Below are 23,578 nucleotides of genomic sequence, written 5' to 3'. Positions count from 1 at the left end.
AATGCTGGCCTCGCCAGCGACGCCCACATCCCGTGAACGAATAAAAAAAAAAGATGTGATTGGGTTGCTGATGTAGATTAAGTGAAGCAATTCCTCCTGCAGCAGCCCTTTTGGTTTGATCAACGATTGACCTGTTCACATCTATGAAACAAATGGCTAAAAAAAGTGCCCTTTATAGAATCAGCTTTCAGCCAATTGCTTGGCTTTGGGCCCAAACTCCAAAATAGATTGTGGGACCTGGCAGGGACAGAAAGAAAGATAAGAAATGAGAGGTATTTTTAAAAAAAAGAAAATGAAATCCTAAAATAGCAAAGATAACAAAATGGAGAGAAGGTGGAAAAAGCCAGATGAGAATAAGTGAAGTGTTTAAGCATGTATTTATTTACAGTTGTGTCTATATTGTTTATTTTAGTTCTATAGGGTTAATTTTATTGCAGTAACGCGACATTTTTATTACTGTAATAATATCGTTTCAATTGAAAAAATAAGTAACTTACACAGGGAGATTGCAATTTTTCCTGGCCCTCTCTGATGGATGAAAGACTTTCAGGGATCAGGAGATCAGCCACTTGTCGCAGATTGGAAATTAATCCTAAAAGTTAAATTTAATTTGTGTCAATGTTGCGATTTAACATTTTTGCACCTTCTTTCCTTACAGTTGTATGCATGATGAAGATGAAACAACACTAGCACCTCTGAAAACTGAGATTGTTGAAACCCTGACCTCATTCAGTCAGTCTTTCAGTCAGATGGTGGAGCTGGCTTTAACCCATGAAATACAGGTCAGTAACACTTGGTAAATTTCAGCCCTCCTATAATCCTCTTTTGACTCGTAGCAAAGATTGCTAAATACAGTTGAAGCACCATTTTGTAGGATAATTTTACATAGTTTTTTTTCTTAATTAATTCTTATTTGCCCATTCTGCACGTGACCCATTAGTTCTTGGTTGAATGAACATAGGCGATATTGTCAAAAATTTTATCCATTTTTAATGATGCAAATGAAAGGATTTTTGTAAATCAGAGACAGATAATTCATTAAAAAAAACATAATGGCCCGTAAATTGCACTGAGCGGCGAACCAACACGACTCGCCACTCCATAGATTTATACTCATCTACTAACTTACCATGGTCTTTACTGGGTCCACTTCCTCTAAAGGAAAGCAGGGGAGATCCCAGCGTTAGTCCAAGCAAAACTAGGACCCACGGGAGAAGTGAGTGGATTACTCTCTCCCCTCGACCAATCAGATTGCAGCATTTTTGACACGCTGCGAGCACTTTCTGCAAGCTCGAACATAAAATCCAGGAAGTGAAAGGTACAACACTAAAATCATTTGTAAAAACAGTTTTAGACAGCGAAAAAAAGAAAGGTAAGAAATAATCTAATTAAATAAGAGATGGAAGGAATGAATAAAAAGAAAATGTTAAAAAAAAATTGATTAAAAAAAAATTGTCCAAAATCTATTAATATAGGGAGTGATGAAACACCACATTTTTAAAAGTTCATGACTGTCAAACAACTAAAAATTAAGACTTACTGTGCTATTAAAACTTAGTTTAGACCTGGTATTTTTAAGCGTACTTGTTTTGTGATGATATTAGTTACTTTCCAGCTGGGCAGAAGAGCAAGTTGGCGCTGGTCTGTTAATTCTGTTGATTGTAGCCGGTGATATCCCTTTAAGGCGAAGCTGACAGATCACCGACAAACAGAAAGAGAAAGTTCCGGATTTCTGCGTTTGTCTGCGCATGGGCGAATGAAAGAGCTTGATCCTTGGTTTGGCTACTAACAATGGTGAGCACTGTTGAGCTCACTGTTCTGTTTAAGTAATTTCCGGCCCAATGTATTTGTACTTAGTTTCTGTAGGATCACGCAATCAAAAGTTCATGCATTCTTAGCCACATCTAATCATGGGGTAGATGCAATAATACGTGGATGCTGTAGTCCTCTACTTCTGTTAATGATATTAATCACCTGAGGTTGTAAATGTCTGGAAAATGTGATGTTATTTATTTGTAATATATTGTAATGTGCCAGTATTTTTATGGAGGTGAAAGAATAGGAAGTGATCTCACATTCCATTACCCTTCAAAGTGATGCAATATGGGAAATTAGTGCAGTGGTGCATATGTATGCGTTTTAATTTTAATCACTAAGGTTATTCGGGAACAACTACTTTCATTGCTGCAATTACATCGAATGATTCAATGCAAATAATGTCAATGATGGGACAATTACTTTTAGTCCAACTACTGTTTCTTTCTTGACCTTACTGTGTATAAATTTAATATACCTTGGGGGTGATTTTCAACCCCAAGAACGGGTGGGTTGGGGGCGGGTGGGAGTTGAAAATAGTTGTTTTTTTGTGTGGCAACCGGAAAATTTTCGGACTTTGCATTCCCAGTGGGAAGCCTGTACTTTTACACGCCGACGTTAAACCCGGAAATAAAGCCGGGTTACGGTCGCAACCCAAAAAACAACTATTTTCAACTTCCACCCACCCCCAGCTCACCCGTTCTTGGGGTTTAAAATCACCCCCCTTGTGTCTGGTATGTATTCTCTTCAAGAAACAACATAAGATGGTTTGATCCTTTTGCTGATGAAATGAGAGAACATTTTTATTTACATTTTTGTTCGTTACTGTCAGGCCATGTTGGGCTAAATTGAAATTCACCCAATTATAATTTTTTTAAAAATGGGGTTGATTTCTAATCTGCTAATTAGTAAACTGATTTGAGGAAAAGTTAACAAAAAACACTCAGAAGTAAGTTACAGCAGGAATATAGCATTTACTTTAATTCCCAGAATAAAATTCACAGAACAAAGCATTGAAGTAGGTATCATTGTTCTCATCATCATAAAAATGTGAGTTTTTGAATGTTGTATCTACCCTCTCAGCATTACTACTTTGGATAGTTAGCTGACAAAGGTTATGCTCTGGGGTAACTATGAGTGGGACAAGTGGTTTCATCTGAACTGCTCAGAAACTGATATTTTCACTACTTCTGGGACTTTTTATACAAAATTACAATACTCAGGCAATGAATCACACTACACATGGTAAGTGCAGAAATTTGTCAGATTTGCTGGGATGTCAAGCCTTGCTAGATCATTTGCCTTGAGTAGTTCGATTTAATTTTAAAAGATCTCAGATGTTAAATGGTTGTTTTCATTCATTTTCCTGTGACTTTTGTCTTCTTGTGGACTTCAACTGTGGAGATAGTGTGCGACAGGTGATGGTGTGAGGGTGCCAAATTGGTGTGGCATGTTTGGTAGTTATGCTAGTCAATTGTGTGATTGGGGAACTGTCTGGGCATATGTACTACAGTCGTGGATGATAGAGATGCCCTCAAGCCAAGTTCAGTCTGAAGTGCCACTTCTGTGAATGCTGCTTTCTACGAGTTTGGAATGTGGTGGTACCCAGTGTGGGCAAGGAAGAAAGGGAGAGCATGGTGAATATCTTGCCTTTTCAGCTATGGTCATGTCATTAAATTTCTTCTGCACTGCTCAGCCATTCTTGGTATCACAGAGATGGCACTTAGTATATCTGCCACCTCCCTCCATGCACCACGGCTGACTATTCGAACTGGCTTGGCCTTCCTGGAGCTCAGGATCTGATCCTGCTTGTCCTCTATTTCCTCCAGGAAGGCCTGCAGGTCTTTATCTACATAGTTACATAGAATGTATAGTACAGAAACAGACCATTCGGCCCAACAGGTCCATGCCGGTGTTTATGCTCCACATGAGCCTTCTCCCACCCTTCATCTAACCCGATCAACATATCCTTCTATTCCTTTCTCCCTCATGTGATTATCTAACTTCCCCTTAAATGTATCTATGCTAGTTGTCTCAACTACTCCTTGTGGTAGCGAGTTCCACATTCCAACCACTTGCTGGGTAAAGATGTTTCTCCTGAATTCCCTATTGGGTTTATTCGTGACTGTCTTATATTTATGGCTCCTAGTTCTGGTCTCCCCTGCAAGTGGAAACATTTTCTCTACGTCAACCCTATCAAACCCTTTCATAATCTTAAAGACCTCTAACAGATCACCTCTCAGTCTTCTCTTTTCTAGAGAAAAGAGCCCCAGCCTGTTCAATCTTTTCTGATAGATATAACCTCTCCGTTCTGGTATCATCCTAGTAAATTCCTTTTGTACCTCTTCAGTGCCTCTATATCCTTTTTATAATATGGAGTCCAGAACTGTGCACAGTACTCCAAGTGTGGTCTAACCAAGGTTCTATACAAGTTTAACATAACAGCTCTGCTTTTCAGTTCTAAGTTGCTGGTGCACCTAGTGCCAGATTTGCTTGGCATCTCTTGGGTGCTCATTTCTCTCTGTAAAAATGGAAATGCTGTTGAGACACTGGAAACATTCTAAAGGTATTTTTTTTTAAGTTAGAGGAAAAGCAGTCTGCCATTTACTATCCGCTCTGCAGCCTCAGTCTGAACAATGGTGTCTGTCCCATGATTTTGTAGTGCTGCGCCCAGAGCCCCGATTGATTACGGGGAATTGGTGTAGTTTCCTTACGCTGGTTTTTACATTCCGGTGTAAGCAAATGAAAAGCACAGGAAGTTTCGGCATAAGTTCCCATTAGCCAGATCGGCATGAAAACCAGATGTGATTTCTGTGTAACTGCAACCCAGGAAATTCTGGGCCTATTTTAAAAAAAATATTTTTGTTTTTATTTTTAAAATTAATAATCATTTTGTGTAGTTTGTAATCAGAAGCAGGTCACGGTCAGAGTGTGGACCTTGTACATTTACAACTGTGTGGCATGTGTCTTTTGCACTGCAGCTGATATACAAACTACATCATAGTATCAAACAGCGTTTGCAATGGGATGTTGTACTTCAGCAGTATAAGCACATGCAGGTGATGATTGAAATAACACGGTGGTGCATTTCCATGAGAAAGCTGACGTGAGTACATTTCCCTATGGCACAATTTCTCATTTAAAGAAAAATAGCAGAACACGGTTCTCTCTGTAATTAACAACCCATTAACAAAGTTCAGAAATTATGAAGAAAAACAGGAATTCTTATGTTTTTCATCAAAATAGGGGTTTCACTCCAGAGATTGTACCTATTTGAATTTCCCTTAAAGATCCTGGTCCTCTCTACTTGATGTGGTTGAGAGTGCATAATGTTTGCTCCACTTTTGCTGACTTTCACAGGTAATGTATTTGTTCGCAGCAGGAGAAGGGTTTCTGCTGACAAAAGTGCAGCAGGATGCAAGTGCATATTGTAACTAACCGGGGTCTACTTGAAGAAGTACCCAGCATTTAAGTCCAAGAGGCATTGCTTTAGGTCTGAGTACACTCTTATCTGCGAAATCTCCTAAATTCCATTGGGATCCTTCTCTAATATTGTACAGAGTGTCTATTGACACCACAGTGTCAGCTATTGAGTTGCACTGTGTCAACCAACGAGTTGGGGTGGAGCAAGACTCATGGCAGGACTCACAACAAACAGTGTATTTTATAGCAAACAAAGCCTATTTTCTCAGCAAGCAGAGTCTGTTTAAACAGCGCACTGTAGCAAACAGTCTACAGAGTCTATTTAAAACGGGTCTCTTTGAACTACAGCAAACAGAACTCATGACCGAAACTGCAGCAACTTCTGATAAAAGCAGGGTTATTTCTCCAGTAAAACGCAGGATAGTTACATATAAATTATGTGTGAAAAATCAATCCCAGTCACTTACAGCAGTGTGTTCTACAGGTGTAATTGACGAGGGAATTACCCAATCATCTCCATTCTGGACAAGAATAATGGTATCACTATATGCAGCCAATATTGTAGTGTTGGAAAGGTCCAGAATTTACATGGGAAGTGTTTTCCTTTCTTCCTGCCAGCTTTCCATCATGTTGAAAAGAGGTTATGGCTGAGGAATTGGTCAGCGGTGTCAATCATATACAGGGTAGTTTGATGTGGCCCACTGTCCGTATGTGGTAGATAGAAACAAATTTACCAATTGCTTGTCCGTCAGGTAATTCTCTCGGGTTCCCTGAAGTTAGTTTACAGATGCTATATTAACCCAAAGATTAGATGGAACGGGGGAGATTTTGAGGCTTCCTTCCTGCCGTCGCTATGGCTACCGCAATCTTCGCTCAGCCCTCCGCTGGGCAGTCTGAGTACCCGCCTGAATCGAGTGGTGGGCACTTTTAATGTGCAATCGGGGTTCAGTGACGTATGTAGGAGTCCGTTTGTCATTTTAGGACAGTACTGGGCTAAGCTGGTGGTCCAGTTGAAGAGGAGTCCACACGTAAATGTATCTATTTTTGTGAGGCCTGGAGGAGCAGGTGTGCTCCTCTGAGCTTCATAAAACCAGCCCGGGCCACTCCTGAGATTGGCCCCCCCACCCCTCCCCCCATCTCCATGAACCTACTTTCTTTTGGCCCGTGGCTGGCGGGCTGCCCGATATGGCACTGGCCCGTGGCCGGCGGGCTGCCCGACATGGCACTGGCCCGTGGCCGGCGGGCTGCCCGACATGGCACTGGCCCGTGGCCGGCGGGCTGCCCGACATGGCACTGGCCCGTGGCCGGCGGGCTGCCCGACATGGCACTGGCCCGTGGCCGGCGGGCTGCCCGACATGGCACTGGCCCGTGGCCGGCGGGCTGCCCGACATGGCACTGGCCCGTGGCCGGCGGGCTGCCCGATATGGCACTGGCCCGTGGCCGGCGGGCTGCCTCGGGGTGCATGTTTCCCGCCCACAAGCCGCCAGCCGAATGCTAACGAGACACAGCCCTCAAAATGGACTGGTCCTCCCACCGGGACTATCGGTCGGCTGTCTGGTTGGCTGCACTGGTGTACATTCTACCCCAACCTGTTTTGTTCAGCTGATGTCAGCTAACAGGAAACCATTGACGTTTATAAGAAATCTGAAATTGCTTTCCATGTTGTTTAGTTTCTAAATTATCATCATGCAGAAAGCTCCTCTCTGAAGCCTGGCTAATGTTTATTTGTGCAAAAATGTGTGAAGCAAACACATTGAAATGACACAGGGCATAAGAATCAATGTTAGCACATCCACACCACACAAGAAGATCAATGTTTCCTGGTCCCATTACAGAGCAATCAAAGTAGAGGCAAGGAAGGAAGATATACCATCTCCAGAGTATTAACTAAACACTCAACAGATGTACTTGGGGAAAAAAACACAGAAATCAGCCTTGATTGCTCTCCATGAAATCAGTAAACGTGGCTCCTCTGCTGTGGAATGTATGTGTTGAAGGAAATCTGCTTCACATCACTTCAGTACACCAACATTACACAGTGATACTCCATGGAGGAACATTGGAAGCTATTTTTCTAAACTTAATTTATTTTAAAATGTTATTTTCATTCAGGGAAAATGCATTTATTTTGTAAAATCACTGTAGAATGTTGTTACATGGTACTTGTAGGAGAATACACTGATACCTGTGTGTCAACTTGTTGGCCTATTGTTTGCTTCTTATAGTGTGGCCAATTGTAACCTAATACTAGGGAGGAACTAAGGATAGGGCCACTAAGGGATACACACGATAAACTCACAGGTAATGACAGCGAAATGGCAGAAATGTTAAATAATTACTTTGCCTCGGTATTTACCAGGGAGATTAACATGGTGGGCATGACATTAGAAGAAGAGATCAAAAAAGATATAAAGACATTTAAGATGGAAAGGGGGGAGATAATTGATAAACTAATCAAACTTAGAGAGGATAAAACCCCCTTGTCCGGATGAATTGCATCCACGTAAATTAAAAGAAATTAGGTAAAAGATAGCAGAGGTACTATTACATATATTTAAAACTTCATTTGAAAAGGGAATTGTGCCAGAGGATTGGCGGACAGCGAATATGATTCCTATATTTAAAAACGGAGATAGAACAAGTCCAGGGAACTAAAGATCAATTTAGCTTAACATCGGTGATAGGAAAGATAATGGAATCCTTACTCAAAGATGTAACAGAAAAACATCTAGAAACCAAAAATATAATAAAGAATAGTCAGCATGGGTTTCAAAAGGGAAGGTCATACTTGACCAACCTTATTGAATTCTTTGAAGAAATATCAGAAAGGGTAGACGAGTAATGTAGTAGATGTAATATATTTGGATTTTCAAAAGGCCTTCACTAAGGTAACGCATTGTAGACTCATGACTAAGGTCAGAGCATGCGGAGTCAGTGGACAAGTAGCAGAATGGATAGCAAGCTGGCTACAAAACAGAAAACAGAGCGTAGGGGTTAAAGGTAGTTACTCAGATTGGCAAAAGGTGGGGAGTGGTGTTCCACAAGGATCGATGCTGGGACCACTGTTGTTCACAATTTACATAAACAATTTAGACTCTGGAATGGGAAGTACAATTTCAAAATTTGCGGATGACACCAAATTGGGTGATATAGTTAATACTGAGGAGGACTGCGACAAAATACAGGAAGACATTAATAAACTTGCAGAATGGGCGTATGATTGGCAAATAAATTTCAGTATAGACAAGTGTGAGATGGTACATTTTCGTAGGAAGAATGAGGAGGCCACATACTGCTTGGAAAATAAGAGTCTGAATGGGGTAGAGGAGCAAAGGGACCTAGGGGTACAGATACACAAATCACTAAAAGTAGTGACACTGGTTAATAATGCCATCTCCAGAGGAATTGAAAATCAGGGAAGTTATGTTAAACTTGTGTAGAACCTTGCTTAGACCATACTTGGAACAGTTCTGGTCTCCCTATAATAAAAAGGATATAGAGACACTGGAGAAGGTATAAAAAAGATTCACAAGGATGTTACCAGAACTGAGAGGTTATACCTATCAGGAAAGATTGAACAGGCAAGGATTCTTTTCTTTCGAAAAGACAAGATAGAGAGGTGATGATGGAGGTTGTTAAGATTATGAAGGGGTAGACCTAGAGAAGATGTTTCCACTTGAGGGGGAGACCAGAATTAGGGCCGAAAGGTCTGTTTCTGTGCTGTACATTCTATGTAATTCTATGTAACTCTGTTTGTGAATACCTACCTGTTACCTTCCTCTTTAAGACCAACAAGGGTAGCTTTTCTTGAGTTCACTATTCTTGGATATGTACTCTTGTGTCTGCCATTTAAATACATTATATAGAATACAAGTATAGATCAGGTCTGGATAAATTGCTGGTGAACATTGAGGAGTGAGTCAGCAGCCACTGGTCTGAGTCCATTTCATTAGTAAGTCAATTAACAATCTGATGTGAGACAAGAGAGTAGGTAGTTGGCTTCGATAAATTACTATTAGTGGCAACCCTACCTCAATCAAATAAACGAGAGGGCAACGTAAAATAACATAAGTAAAGCTGCTGATGGAGAGGAATGCTGGACAAAACAACAGACAATGAATATAACTCCCCTACCTTCATACTGTATTGTTCATGAAGACATGTTTTGGTTACTTCACTCGTTTAGTGCAGCAAACCATCCTTCAGGTGTTAAAATACAATAGGCCTGATTTTAACTTTTGACGGACATTGTTCAGACGGCAGGAGGTTTGATTGCATGCCCGCCTGATGTCCTCTCTGATAGGCCAAAGCCATTTTAATGGTTGCGACTCATTTCGATATACAAGGCAAGCTGTGAGCACTGAACCAGCGCAACCCGCCATTAGGGGAGGGGTGGGAAATTCGCTAGCTCCTCTATATAACTGAACCGAAAGTCACGTTAGTGGGGTAGAGACAATCAACGGAGGGTGGGGGGTGCATGGTTAGGCGCTGTATTCCTGGTTCCATTGGTACTTCAAAGTTGTGTCGGGGTCCTATGTACGTCATCAGACCCTGATTTCCATATTACAAGTAAACTCTCGCCTGAAGCAGGCAAGTGCCTGGGTCGCCCTTGTGAAGGACCCAAAGAAAATAGTGGCAGGTGGATCAGGAGCAGCAATTGGGTGATGAGCTCAGTCACACGAATTTTAGAGCGCTAAACATGTCTCCGTTCCCGCATGGAGCAGTCTAACCATGCATCCCCGCACCCTCCCTTGATTGTCTCCACCCCACTAACGTGACTTTTGGTTCGGCTATACGTAGGAGCCACTGAATTTCCTGCCCCTCCCCTAACCCTCATAATAAGCTTGTCATCAAGATTGAAGCCCATGGAATAAAGGGGGCAGTCGCAGCATGGATACAAAATTGGTTAAGTAACAGGAAACACAGAGTAGTGGTTAACGGTTGTTTTTCGGACTGGAGGGAGGTGTACAGTGGTGTTCCCCAGGGTACTAAGACCACTGCTTTCCTTGATATATATTAATGACTTAGACTTGGGTGTACGGGGCACAACTTCCAAATTTGCAGATGACACAAAACTTGGAAGTGTAGTGAACAGTGAGGAGGATAGTGATAGACTTCAAGAGGATATAGGCAGGCTGGTGGAATGGGCGAACACGTGGCAGATGAAATATAATGCAGAAAAATGTGAAGTGATACATTTTGGTAGGAAGAACGAGGTGAGGCAATATAAACTGGAGGGCACAACTCCAAAAGGGGTACAGGAACAGAGAGATCTGGGGGTATATGTGCACAAATTGTTGAAGGTGGCAGGGCAGGTTGAGAAAGCGGTTAAGAAAGCCTACGGAATCCTGGGGTTTATAAATAGAGGCATAGAGTACAAAAGCAAGGAAGTCACGATGAACCTTTATAAAACACTGGTTCAACCACAACTGGAGTATTGTGTCCAGTTCTGGGCACCGCACTTTAGGAAAGATGTCAAGGCCTTCGAGAGGGTGCAGAGAAGATTTACTAGAATGATACCAGGGATGAGGGACTTTAGTTACGTGGATAGACTGGAGAAGCTGGGATTGTTCTCCTTGGAACGGAGAAGATTGAGAGGAGATTTGATAGAGGTATTTAAAATCATGAAGGGTCTAGACAGAATAGATGGAGAGAAATTGTTCCCACTGGTGGAAGGGTCAAGAACCAGAGGACATAGATTTAAGGTGATTGGCAAAAGAACCAAAGGTGGCATGAGGAAAATCTTTTTTTACACAGCGAGTGGTTAGGATCTGGAATGCACTGCCGGAGAGGGTGGTGGAGGCAGATTCGATCATGGCCTTGAAAAGGGAACTTGGATAAGTACTTGAAAAGAAAAAATTTGCAGGGCTACAGGGAAAGGGCGGGGGAGTGGGACTAGCTGGATTGCTCTTGTATAGAGCCGGCACAGGCTCGATGGGCCAAATGGCCTCCTTCCGCGCTGTAACCTTTCCATGATTCTATGAAAAGTGGCACTAATAAGTTAAAATTTAAAGTGGTATTACCTTTTGAAATCGCTGAATATTTTATGACACAAGAATGTTTTTTAAGTGTTTTGTATAGACATGGACAAGATAATGAATTCCCATTCTCTACCTCTCTGGTGGTGCTTCCTGTTGCTACAGTAAGGTTTCACAGGGACAGGTCACACTCCAGTGGTACCTTGCTCAAGTGGCCAATTTTCATGTGGGAGCTTGGACAGTGAGTATTGACCGGTTATTCAACCATGGAGGACATCACAGTTGACGCCAATCCTGTCCTCACGTGACATGCACTTTCAAAAATGGTAACTGGATAGCGATCAGGAGCAGGGACCTGGCTGATTTTCCTCTCCCTCACCAGGGGCAGTGAGAGTAATAGCCCTGTTGCTGGCACAACTCAGATTGGCTAACTCAGCACAGACTGGGGATCAAACTTTGGACCTTCCTGATCTGTATGGCTCAGGTACTCACAGTCTTAGTCAGTTGGGCCATCAGGGGAGCTCAGAAGGTGCTCTTCTCAGATTGTAGTTAGCAGACTGCCATGTTTCGGGATTTTCAACCATTTTACCATGGAGAGATTTGGGGATGATTTACATCGGGTAGCGAAAATAAACCCCTGACTGTGAGCGTTGGTAGAGACCAATGACACGAACTCACAAGAACATATATAGTGGACACAAAATTTGTAACTGATGTATTAATGTAAAAATTCCTCTGTAGCTTATGTGCAACAAATCCTGAATGCATTTGTAAAGATTTTCTCTGTTTGGTACATCTATCATTTTAACCAAGATGATGAGCTAAATCCTGCAATGCAGGACACCAAGGTTGAAAAGAGTAAGAGAGAAGATGAGCTAAATCAAGAGGTAGTGGTATAGTGACACCGAGCTTGTGTTTTAAACGTCTGAACAGCCTGTTTAGTGGATGTGATTTCCTGCTGAGACTAAGGGCTCAATATACCATGCTGGTGGGTTGGCAGCGGGGGGGAGGGGGATGAAGGTGCGCATGGCAAACCCGCATGAAGCGATCTTACCGTTTCCGACGCGGTTGCACGTTGATTGATAGTGATTAATGTCCTCTCCGGGTATCGCGCCCGGTAGCTAGCCTGATTGTCAGAAGCTGCAGCGCGAGGTGGTGGGGGGAGGGCGAGAAAGAGAGAGAGCGAGACGTCATTCGGCGCTGGAACAGAAGACCAGTCGGTGGGTCGGGGGTGAGTGGAAGATCCAGCACTGGACTGGAAGACTGGGGGTGGGTGGGGGGGGGGGGGGAAGAGGGGAAGATTGGGGGGGACATCGGAGTGGGAGACATTGGATGTCGGAGCAGGGTGCAATTAGGTTAATTTAGTGTTTTCACTTCTTTGCATGGTTTTTTAATTAATTAATTTAGTTTCTTTTTCCCTGATCCGGCCCTTCATGTCTGGTTTCACCAGGCGTGAATCAGAAGCGGTGGGCAAGCCACCCAGGTAAGTTAAAAATCTTTCTAATCCCTTCACCTGTCACAGGTGAAGTGCCTTAAGTACACCAATGAGGTACATTTGACTCTTTAACTGTCATCCCAGTGGCTTTAATTGCCGGCGGGACTTCCGTTTCTCGGGTCGCCCGCGCGCACACAGGTGGGTCCCTGGGAAACTCGGAAGCCGATGGCTTGGAGCCGGCTTCCAAATCCAAACTGGATTTTCGCGATTTTTGGAGCCCCCACCGCCCCCAACGCACCTGCAATTGCCCCCCCAAAATCACCCCAAAGACTCAATTATGAAGATGCTAATTGAGTGATTCTGAGGTACAGATATCACGCTTGATAGGCAGTTCTTGCATTTTCATTGAAAGAATAACGTAGACACTTTTTTTATTATTCGTTCGTGGGATGTGGGTGTCGCTGGCGAGGCCGGCATTTATTGCCCATCTCTAATTGCCCTTGAGAAGGTGGTGGTGAGCCGCCTTCTTGAACCGCTGCAGTCCGTGTGGTGAAGGTTCTCCCAGAGTGCTGTTGGGTATGGAATTCCAGGATTTTGACCCAGCGACGATGAAGGAACGGCGATATATTTCCAAGTCGGGATGGTGTGTGACTTGGAGGGGGACGTGCAGGTGGTGGTATTCCCATGTGCCTGCTGCTCTTGTCTTTCTAGGTGGTAGAGGTGCTGCCGGAGAAGCCTTGGCGAGTTGTTGGTACTTCTGTGTACATTCTGTGTCTTCCTGACATGATGACATGGAACTTCCCTTTATATTGACACGTTTTCCCCCTTTTCCCTGTGCCAAACATAATTTCCCAGCTGAAAAGACAGGGAGGGGACAAGCTTTCTCCACTTCTGTCAATGCAACTCTTAAGCTGGTTGCGGGGAGGTGCAAGCGAGCATCTCTGATCACTTCCTGTTTTGTCCTCCTTCCCTGTGGTGGAATAACTTGCCTCTTCTGCTGCTGGCAAGGTGAGAATAGCCAGGGTTGCCATTTGGAGAATCAGCAGGCTAAATCTACGGCTTTAAATTTCCTGGAAATTTAAGGTGCAATAGCGGCGCTGTGCCAATTTTTTCCGAGGAAATTTACACTGGTTGTAAGCGGGAACACACCATCATTTGTGCCGCTTCTGAGATATGTGCACTGAAACTCTTTGCTGCTCATTTACATAGCTCCGCCCCCATGCAAAAGACCAGATTTCGCAAGTTTCCTGCCTTTATGCCATTAATTCTCTGGCTTAGATTTCCGCCCCAAAATTTAGGCGTAATTGAGATTTCGGGAGTTTGATAGCAATAATGTTCACAATATTTTTTTGAATACTTCTTTCCAAAGCCTGCATTATACTTAACCAAAGTAAGTCACAGTGCACCTGAAATTTTTTGGACCCCCCCCCCGCGTTCAGAAGGACGAAGTAGCTGGAATGGCCTTCCCAATGGGCATACCCCTATTCTGCATAACAATGGTAGAGGAAGAGCAGCAGCAGAGGCAAGAGGCTCTGAGAGTGAGACACCATGGCAGAAGATAGCAACCCTCTCACTGCTGCCTCTTTTGGTGGTGCTGCTTTAACACTTATTTTACGCTGGATCTTCTGTTCCGCTGTAAGCAAGTGAGTTCTGCAGGAAATTTCAGTGCAAGTTCCCATCAACAGGATTGACGTAGAAACAGACATAAATTTTGGTGTAGTGTCTGCATAACTACGCTCGAGGAGATTTTAACCTTACATGCCTGGTGGCAACATGGCAGGCAGGCAGGCTGGCTCTTAACATTGGCTGGAAGACTTATTTGCAAACATCCCTCTCTGTTCCCACTGTCTTCAACTTTAACTTCTTGTTCTGCGCAGGCTGCAAGGACACCCGCCTGAAACCAGCGGGGCCCTTCATTGAATACGCAGATCGTGGTTCAGTGGCTTCATTGGGGGCCAACTGCTATTTTAACCAGTGGCCTGAGTGGGGAAGCCATTATCACTATATGCCTGGTGAAGCTAGAGGAAGAGGTACGTTTATTTTTTTACTTTCCTTGTGGGGCCGGGGGAGCAGGAGTGCTCCTCTGATCCTCACAAGAAATGTTTAGATATCACCTGGCCAGGATTCCCTCCTTTCCTGATCGTGAGACCCCCCTCACCCCCAACCCTGCAAAACCACCTCCGCACAACTTATCTGAGTGCCGGGGACCATTCCTTCGGTCCAAGCCGACTGTCTCCTGCCACCCAAAATTATGCTCCTGCTCGCCAGCCATCTGCTGCTTCCCACCAGTTTTGGGCAAGCAATGAATTGGGGGCACGCAGATGAGGCCTGGGAGTTAAAATTGCCTGTTCCTTACGCCGGCTAGGTTAGGGAGATTTGGTGCTGGTCTTGGCCCCCGCCTGCCTGATTCCCACTCTGAGTTGAAGTTGGGGCTAATGTCTCTCAATATTGGTGCGCCAACTCTGGGGCATTCAACTTTTATTTGACCTCACCCCATTATATGTAATCAAGGCAAATTGAAAAAATGGCCTTGGATGTGATTGAAAGGCTTGTGACCAAGTGATTGGGCAGAATTCCAATATTAGCCTGTTGGTTGTTGGTCCAGATGAAAAAGAGGAAATAATATAACTCTTGCTAACAAGAATCTCAGTTAACTTTATACCATGAATTGGAGATGGCAGGTAACAAGTTAAAAAAAAACACACATCTTCTTCAGTTAGTTGCTTCTGAAAGAAATTCTCTTCCATTCATTTGCAGGTCTATATTCAGCAGTAGGAATTATTGAACTTTTGACACCTGCAGCAGCTTAATCTCTTCAGGACTAAGAATTCATTTATTTCCTCAGAAAACTAATATATTGTGTAGGTAACTTGAAGTCTGTCTTATTATGTGCATTCCCAACTGTTGGGATGTGAATAGCAAGCTTCAGTGAGTAGTGAATTAGTTTGTGGTAATGTTTAGCTGTTAAGAAATTGTCACGAATTGTAATCCCCTTTAGTAATTGTTTTTCATTTTAATTTCAATAGATTTTTCCTCTTTGTTTTCCATAGTTGTATATTGAGTTGATGAATCCAGCCCGTTTTAACATCTAGGCAAATGCCTATGCTCGGATTTATGGACCACTTTACGATTTTTCTTTACAATAAGAATAAAACCGGATGGACCACCCGGCATCGGACCACTAGGCACTGGACACAACAAAGGCAAACCAAGCCCAGTCGACCCTGCAAAGTCCTCCTCACTAACATCTGGGGACTTGTGCCAAAATTGGGAGAGCTGTCCCACAGACTGGTCAAGCAACGGCCTGACATAGCCATACTCACAGAATCATACCTTTCAGCCAACGTCCCAGACTCTTCCATCACCATCCCTGGGTATGTCCTGTCCCACCGGCAGGACAGACCCACCAGAGGTGGTACAGTGATATAAAGTCAGGAGGGAGTGGCCCTCGGAGTCCTCAACATTGACTCCGGACCCCATGAAATCTCATGGCATCAGGTAAAACATGGGTAAGGAAACGTCCTGCTGATTACCATCTACCGTCCTCCCTCAGCTGATGAATCAGTCCTCCTCCATGTTGAGCACCATTTGGAGGAAGCACTGAGGGTAGCAAGGGCACAGATTGTACTCTGTGTGGGGGACTTCAATATCCATCACCAAGAGTGGCTCGATAGCACCACAATTGACTGAGCTGGCCGAGTCCTGAAGGACATAGCTGCCAGACTGGGCCTGCGGCAGGTGGTGAGCGAACCAACATGAGGGAAAAACTTACTTGACCTCGTCCTCACCAGTCTACCTGTCGCAAATGCTTCTGTCCATGACAGTATTGGTAGGAGTGACCACCGCACAGTCCTCGTGGAGACGAAGTCCCGTCTTCGCACTGAGGACACCATCCAACGTGTTGTGTGGCACTACCACCGTGCTAAATGGGATAGATTCAGAACAGATCTAGCAGCTCAAAACTGGGCATACATGAGGCACTGTGGGCCATCAGCAGCAGCAGAATTGTATTCCAGCACAATCTGTAACCTCATGGCCCGGCATATTCCTCACTCTACCATTACCAACAAGCCAGGGGATCGACCCTGGTTCAATGAGGAGTGTAGAAGAGCATGCAAGGAGCAGCACCAGGCGTACCTAAAAATGAGGTGCCAACCTGGTGAAGCTACAACACAGGACTACATGCATGCTAAACAGTGGAAGCAACATACTATAGACGGAGCTAAGCGATTCCACAACCAACGGATCAGATCAAAGCTCTGCAGTCCTGCCACATCCAGTCGTGAATGGTGGTGGATAATTAAACAACTAACGGCAGAGCCCAGCACATGAGTGCAAAAGACAAGGCTGAAGCGTTTGCAACCATCTTCAGCCAGGAGTGCTGAGTGGATGATCCATCTCGGCCTCCTCCCGATGTCCCCACAATCATAGAAGCCGGTCATCAGCCAATTCCATTCACTCCACGTGATATCAAGAAACGCACTGGATACAGCAAAGGCTATGGGCCCCGACCACATCCCGGCTGTAGTGCTGAAGACTTGTGCTCCAGAACTAGCTGCGCCTCTAGCCAAGCTGTTCCAGTACAGCTACAACACTGGCGTGTACCCGACAATGTTGAAAATTGCCCAGGTATGTCCTGTCCACAAAAAGCAGGACAAATCCAATCCAGCCAATTACCGCCCCATCAGTCTACCCTCAATCATCAGCAAAATGATGGAAGGTGTCGTCAACAGTGCTATCAAGCGGCACTTATTCACCAATAACCTGCTCACCAATGCTCAGTTTGGGTTCCATCAGGACCATTCGGCTCCAGACCTCATTACAGCCTTCGTCCAAACATAGAAAAAAGAGCTGAATTCCAGAGGTGAGGTGAGAGTGACTGCCCTTGACATCAAGGCAGCATTTGACCAAGTGTGGCACCAAGCAGCCCTAGTAAAATTGAAGTCAATGGGAATTGGGGAAAACTCTCCAGTGGCTGGAGTCATACCTAGCACAAAGGAAGATGATAGTGGTTGTTGGAGGCCAATCATCTCAGCCCCAGGACATTGCTGCAGGAGTTCCTCAGGGCAGTGTCCTAGGCCCAACCATCTTCAGCTGCTTCATCAATGACCTTCCCTCCATCATAAGGTCACAAATGGGGATGTTTGCTGATGATTGCACAGTGTTCAGTTCCATTTGCTACCCCTCAGATAATGAAGCAGTCCATGCTCGCATGCAGCAAGACCTGGACAACATCCAGGCTTGGGCTCATAAGTGGCAAGTAACATTCGCGCTAGACAAGTGCCAGGCAATGACCATCTCCAACAAGAGAAAGTCTAACCACCTCCCCTTGACATTCAATGGCATTACCATCGCCGAATCCCCCACCATCAACATCCTGGGGGTCACCATTGACCAGAAACTTAACTGGACCAACCATATAAATACTGTGGCTTCAAGAGCAGGTCTGAGGCTGGGTATTCTGTGACGAGTGACTCACCTCCTGACTCCCCAAAGCCTTTCCACCATCTACAAGGCACAAGTCAGGAGTGTGATGGAATACTCTCCACTTGCCTGGATGAGTGCAGCTCCAACAACACTTAAGAAGCTCGACACCATCCAGGACAAAGCAGCCCGCTTGATTGGCATTCCATCCACCACCCTAAACATTCACTCCCTTCACTACTGGCGCACCGTGTCTGCAGTGTGTACCATCCACAGGATGCACTGCAGCAACTCGCCAAGGCTTCTTTGACAGCACCTCCCAAACCCAGGACCTCTACCACCTAGAAGGACAAGGGCAGCAGGCACATGGGAACAACACCACCTGCACGTTCCCCTCCAAGTCACACACCAATCCTGACTTGGAAATATATTGCCGTTCCTTCGTCGTTGCTGGGTCAAAATCCTGGAACTCCCTTCCTAACAGCACTGTGGGAGAACCTTCATCACACGGATTGGCGGCTCACCACTACCTTCTCAAGGACAATTAGGGATAAGCAATAAATCCTGCGAATTGTTTTTCATTTTAATTTCAATTGATTTTTCCTCTTTGTTTTCTATAGTTGTGTGTTGAGTTGATGAACTAGTCTTTTTTAATGTCTATGTAAATGCCTATGCTCAGATTTATGGGCCACTTTATGATTTCCTAGTTTGGAAGATTAGCTAAAATTGTTGTAAAGGTCCAAATAGCCTCAGCACAGAGTGATAGGCAACATTCACAGAAACTTTGTAAAATGCCTCCAAGGGCTCTTTGTGATGTTACCCCTCTGAACTGCTTCACCATTTGTAGTATAAATAGGTTTGTTAGCTTTTATTTCTTGCATTTATTGAACTATATTTTGGGACTGAGGATGTCTAGCAATTGTTATAAAGTTGTCCCTATCCACCATATGTATTTACAGATTAGAGGACACAGACTCACTGTAGGACTATATTCATTGAATCTCATGCGGACCAGTTTGCTTTGTGTTATGGAGCTGAAGAAAGTGTGGGATTTGATGCTCGGTGTCAAAAGCAGGGAAGAATGATCAGCAGCAGGACAGACCTGTCTTCCTCTGAAGAGAATAACAAGTCGGACTCTATTATATTACATTTGTGTATTGGTGTATACAAAAAGTTATGTTTTTCCTTGTAAATTGGTTGTCTTTTGTTGCCTGGGTGACTGCAGGATTTTTGTCGACAGCTACTCATCCTAAATATCATCTTCAGAACTAGAAATGCAGCTATATAGTATAGAACATATTGTAAGAGGTAATTATGTGATCCCAGTGGGGAGCTATGCTCGCAGGGAACACAGGTCATAGAATTGGTGCTACAACATTGTAGCCTTATCTGGGAGTGCAGGATTGTGGAATTACCCCAATTGCATCAGTTTTGGTACCTCGAGTCAGAGGGGGCAGAAGGACTCCGGAAATCCGGTTCGGGTTAGGAAGCCGGCTCCAACCCGCCGACTTTCGAGTTTCCCAGGGACCCACCTGTGTGCGCGCGGGGGACCCGAATAAAGGAAATCCCGCCGGCAATTAAAGCCGGTGGGATGTCAGTTGAAGAGCCAAATGTACCTCGTTAAGGTACTTAAGGCACTTTACCTGTGACAGAGTAAGTGATTAGAAAGATTTTCAACTTACCTGGGCGGCTTGCCCACCGCTCCTGATTCACACCTGGTGAAACCAGGCCTGAAGGGCCGGATCAGGGAAAAAGAAACTAAATAAATTAAATAGAAAACCATGCAAGGAAGTGAAAACAATAAATGAACCTACCTTTGAAACCTGCTCCGATGTCCGATGTCTCCCACTCCGATGTCCCCCTCGTCACCCTCCCGATGTCCCCCTCGTCACCCTCCCGATGTCCCCCTCGTCACCCTCCCGATGTCCCCCTCGTCACCCTCCCGGTGTCCCCCTCGTCACCCTCCCGGTGTCCCCCTCGTCACCCTCCCGATGTCCCCCTCGTCACCTTCCCGACGTCCCCCTCGTCACCCTCCCGACGTCCCCCTCGTCACCCTCCCGATATCCCCCCGATGTCCCCCTCGTCACCCTCCCGATGTCCCCCCGATGTCCCCCTCGTCACCCTCCCGATGTCCCCCTCGTCACCCTCCCGATGTCCCCCTCGTCACCCTCCCGATGTCCCCCTCGTCACCCTCCCGATGTCCCCCTCGTCACCCTCCCGATGTCCCCCTCTGATCGTCCCCCTCCACCCCCCCAGTCTTCTAGTCCAGCGCCAGATCTTCCATTCTCTTCTCCCACCCTCCCAGGTCTGCCAGTCCAGCACTGAATGACATCTCGCTCCCTCCCTTTTTCTTCCCCCGCCACCCCCCCACTCGCGTTGCAGCTCCTGACAGCAGCCAGCCTGTCAATCAGGCTAGTTGCCGGGTGGGAAACCCGGAGAGGACGTTAACCACTATCAGTCAACGTGCAATCGCGTCGGAAACTGTAAGTTTGGTTCATCCCCCCGCTACCAACCCGCCACCATGGTAAAATTGAGCCCAGAGGTTTGTAGGTTCAGGCCACACTCCAGGAATTGAGCACATAACCTCGCTGGTCATTCCAGTTCAGTACTAAGGGAGTGCTACATTGATGCAGATTTGCTGCAGATGAGATTTTCAATTAATGCCCCACCTGCCTGTTCAGGTGGATATGAAAGTTCCTATAGCACGAATCAAAGAGCAAGCATTTTGTTTGGTGTCCTGACCAATATTCCTCCCTCAGCCTACACCACCAAAAAAAATTAACTGGTCATAAATCTGATTGCTATTTATGGAATCCTGCTAAACACAAAATGGCCACCACATATGACTACATAATAACAGTTACTGCGCTTCAAAGTAATTCATTGGTTTAGTGCCTGTGCTGCTGTAAATGACTTGCTTCAACCATGTCAAAAAGTTAATAGGGTGAATTGTGTAAGGTGCCATACCACTGACAAGGCTCGCACGTCGGAAAATCAGTGGACGGGAAATCACGGGCAGTGCACAAGTAAATTTCCAATATGTGCCAGCTGAATGCATATCAACTGTGTGAGATCGCACCAAAATTACCCTGTGTATACCATGTATACTTGTGTATAAGACCAGAAATCTATGTTCATGCTTGGATTTAAAAGTACAAGTGGCCATCTTACACTCAAGCCATATTCTTCTGTGGTTTCCCTCCTATCAGAGCAATTTCTCCAAAGACCATGGACCCAACAGGACCATCATACCAGTGCCTACCAATCAAGTGGTGCTCTGCTCTGTTTCTCCAGTGCTGTAATATTTCAATAGTTTTCCCCTCAATGTCTGACTTCAGTCCAGAGGCAGCCAGTAGGATAGACACGTTATAAAATCGGGTGTGGGAGCCTGGACTGAAGTTGGAGGGGGGAGTTGCCATTTAAATATCACCGTGCTAGAGGAACAGATCTAGCAGCTCAAAACTGGGCATCCATGAGGCACTGTGGGCCATCAGCAGCAGCAGAATTGTATTCCAGCACAATCTGTAACCTCATGGCCCGGCATATTCCTCACTCTACCATTACCAACAAGCCAGGGGATCAACCCTGGTTCAATGAGGAGTGTAGAAGAGCATGCCAGGAGCAGCACCAGGCGTACCTAAAAATGAGAAAAAATGTATTTATGAATGCCAGTTTTATAAAATTGAGCATTTTGTTGTATAGAACGTCTGTAGCACTGACACTTGTCTTAAAGAACAATGGACTTTTCTTCTTGCATTGGGTGGCATTTTGGGGATGGGAGGGTCATCTTTTATGTGGGTTGTCTTACATACCAGTTTAAATGGTATATTTTAAAGCTACAACTTTGAAAGGCCCCAATTTAGGTCATTATGAAGTGGAAGCACCTGTACCAGAGCTCAAAAAGTAGTTGTGGCCTCAACATCAGTGAAAATGACTGCAACCACATTAGGCCTGGGAATGTGGTGGCAAAGTTAAAAAAGAAAGTGAGGTGGGAGCAGCTCAGGGGAGGGACAGGAAAGTGGTCCAGAAGCACCAGGGAAAAAAAGAAAGTGGCTTAATAATGCAGAGGGACTTATTTGGACCACAACAAAGCCCAACTAAATAATTGAATCTTTAGGCAAGTACTCCAAATTGAGCCTCCAGCTTCTAACCCACGAGCAGGCCTCTCCAAAAAAAAAATCCAGGGATTTATAACACAGTGTGGGCAACGCCATGGGAGTAATTCTCCAATTATGTGCTCGCGGCGGGAAACCTCTCCCGCCTGCAGTGCATATCAGAAAATCACAGCCACTCTGCTTTTATATATATATATTGCTGGCAAATGAGCTTCACTGCCACCAGTGCAAACTTGGACAATTACTCCTCTAACTAAAAATAAGCATTTTTATCTCAATTGTTTAATATTTTAATAGGTTTCTTATGTTATAACGTTATTTTTATCAGCAAATTTTCAATTGTGTGAAATATTGAAGTTAGCAGATCAAACCAACTTCAAAAAAATATTTTAGCAGTTGACCATTTCCTTTTGCTTCTCAATTCAGGATTGGTGTTTTCTGCTACGTGCCATTTCAGGATTGGTAACTTTATTTTTAAAATGTCAGAGTTAGTTGATTGCTCTGTCTTCTGCGCTCAGCTGTTCCTCATGAATAGCAGCTAAGTCAAAATGCTTTTGTTTACTCAATGAGCTATCCAATTGCTGACTTAAAAGCTAAGTGCTCATTTCAGCCAATCACTAATTTTTGCCATAAGGTTGAGTGATGCTCTGAGGTGTGACATCCTGCACTGTGATAGCCATCCATTCATGCATCAAAGACATGATGCAATGGACATTTGCTGGATGCAATACTTTTGATTATAGAGAGAAATAAATGTATATTAATGTAGAGGTTACATTTACATTATAAAAGAAAGAATGAAGTGAACTAAGTGTCAAATTGGTTGTACTATTGATTAGGATCAGTGGGAAAATTGTTTATTTTGCTCTTACAAGTAGAGATAAGAATCTGTTAAACTATATATTTTTTGTAGATCAGACTACACTGTCAAAAAAACCCGATTCCCATCTGCCAGTTGAAATGAAATGTTTTGTTCAATGACAGCAAGTGAGAGGAAGGTGAAGCATGACATGCAATGTTGCTGCCTTTTCAGATGCCCTCTGGAAATGGTTTTGGGCTTCATTTCCTGATGGTGTTAGCCACATGAAGGTTTTTAATGCATTAAGAGTTTTTCCCGTTTGATAAATGCAACCTTTTAGTATGAGACAGAATGCAAGCTGCAATATATTGGTGAAAATGGTTAAAAATAATCGTCAATTCTACAACGAAACTGCTCACCGGGAAATTGAGAAGCAGTTTTTTAACTGAGGTGTATATTTCTAAGAACTCTCCTTTGTAACTATATTGTATTTTCTCTTGTTACACCCATGGTTTCAAGATTAGCTAAGCAATGTGTTTTAAAATTAGCAAATGTTTTTCATTCTTATTCTGTTAATATAATCTGTATG

General features: G+C 44.3%; 1 protein-coding gene across 1 annotated transcript in view; it reads left to right on the top strand.

The window, feature by feature from the left end:
* The window catches only part of LOC137327706 (protein inscuteable homolog), a 190,514-nt gene that overhangs the window by 24,546 nt on the left and 142,390 nt on the right, over window positions 1–23,578 (top strand). The window contains exon 3 of the mRNA XM_067993505.1: window positions 659–782. Coding sequence (XP_067849606.1) covers window positions 659–782 — 124 coding nt within the window. The remainder of the gene's footprint in view (window positions 1–658; window positions 783–23,578) is intronic.

Source organism: Heptranchias perlo, chromosome 12, assembly GCF_035084215.1.
Source record: "Heptranchias perlo isolate sHepPer1 chromosome 12, sHepPer1.hap1, whole genome shotgun sequence".
Lineage (NCBI taxonomy): Eukaryota > Metazoa > Chordata > Chondrichthyes > Hexanchiformes > Hexanchidae > Heptranchias > Heptranchias perlo.
This window is presented reverse-complemented; position numbering and strand designations above follow the sequence as displayed.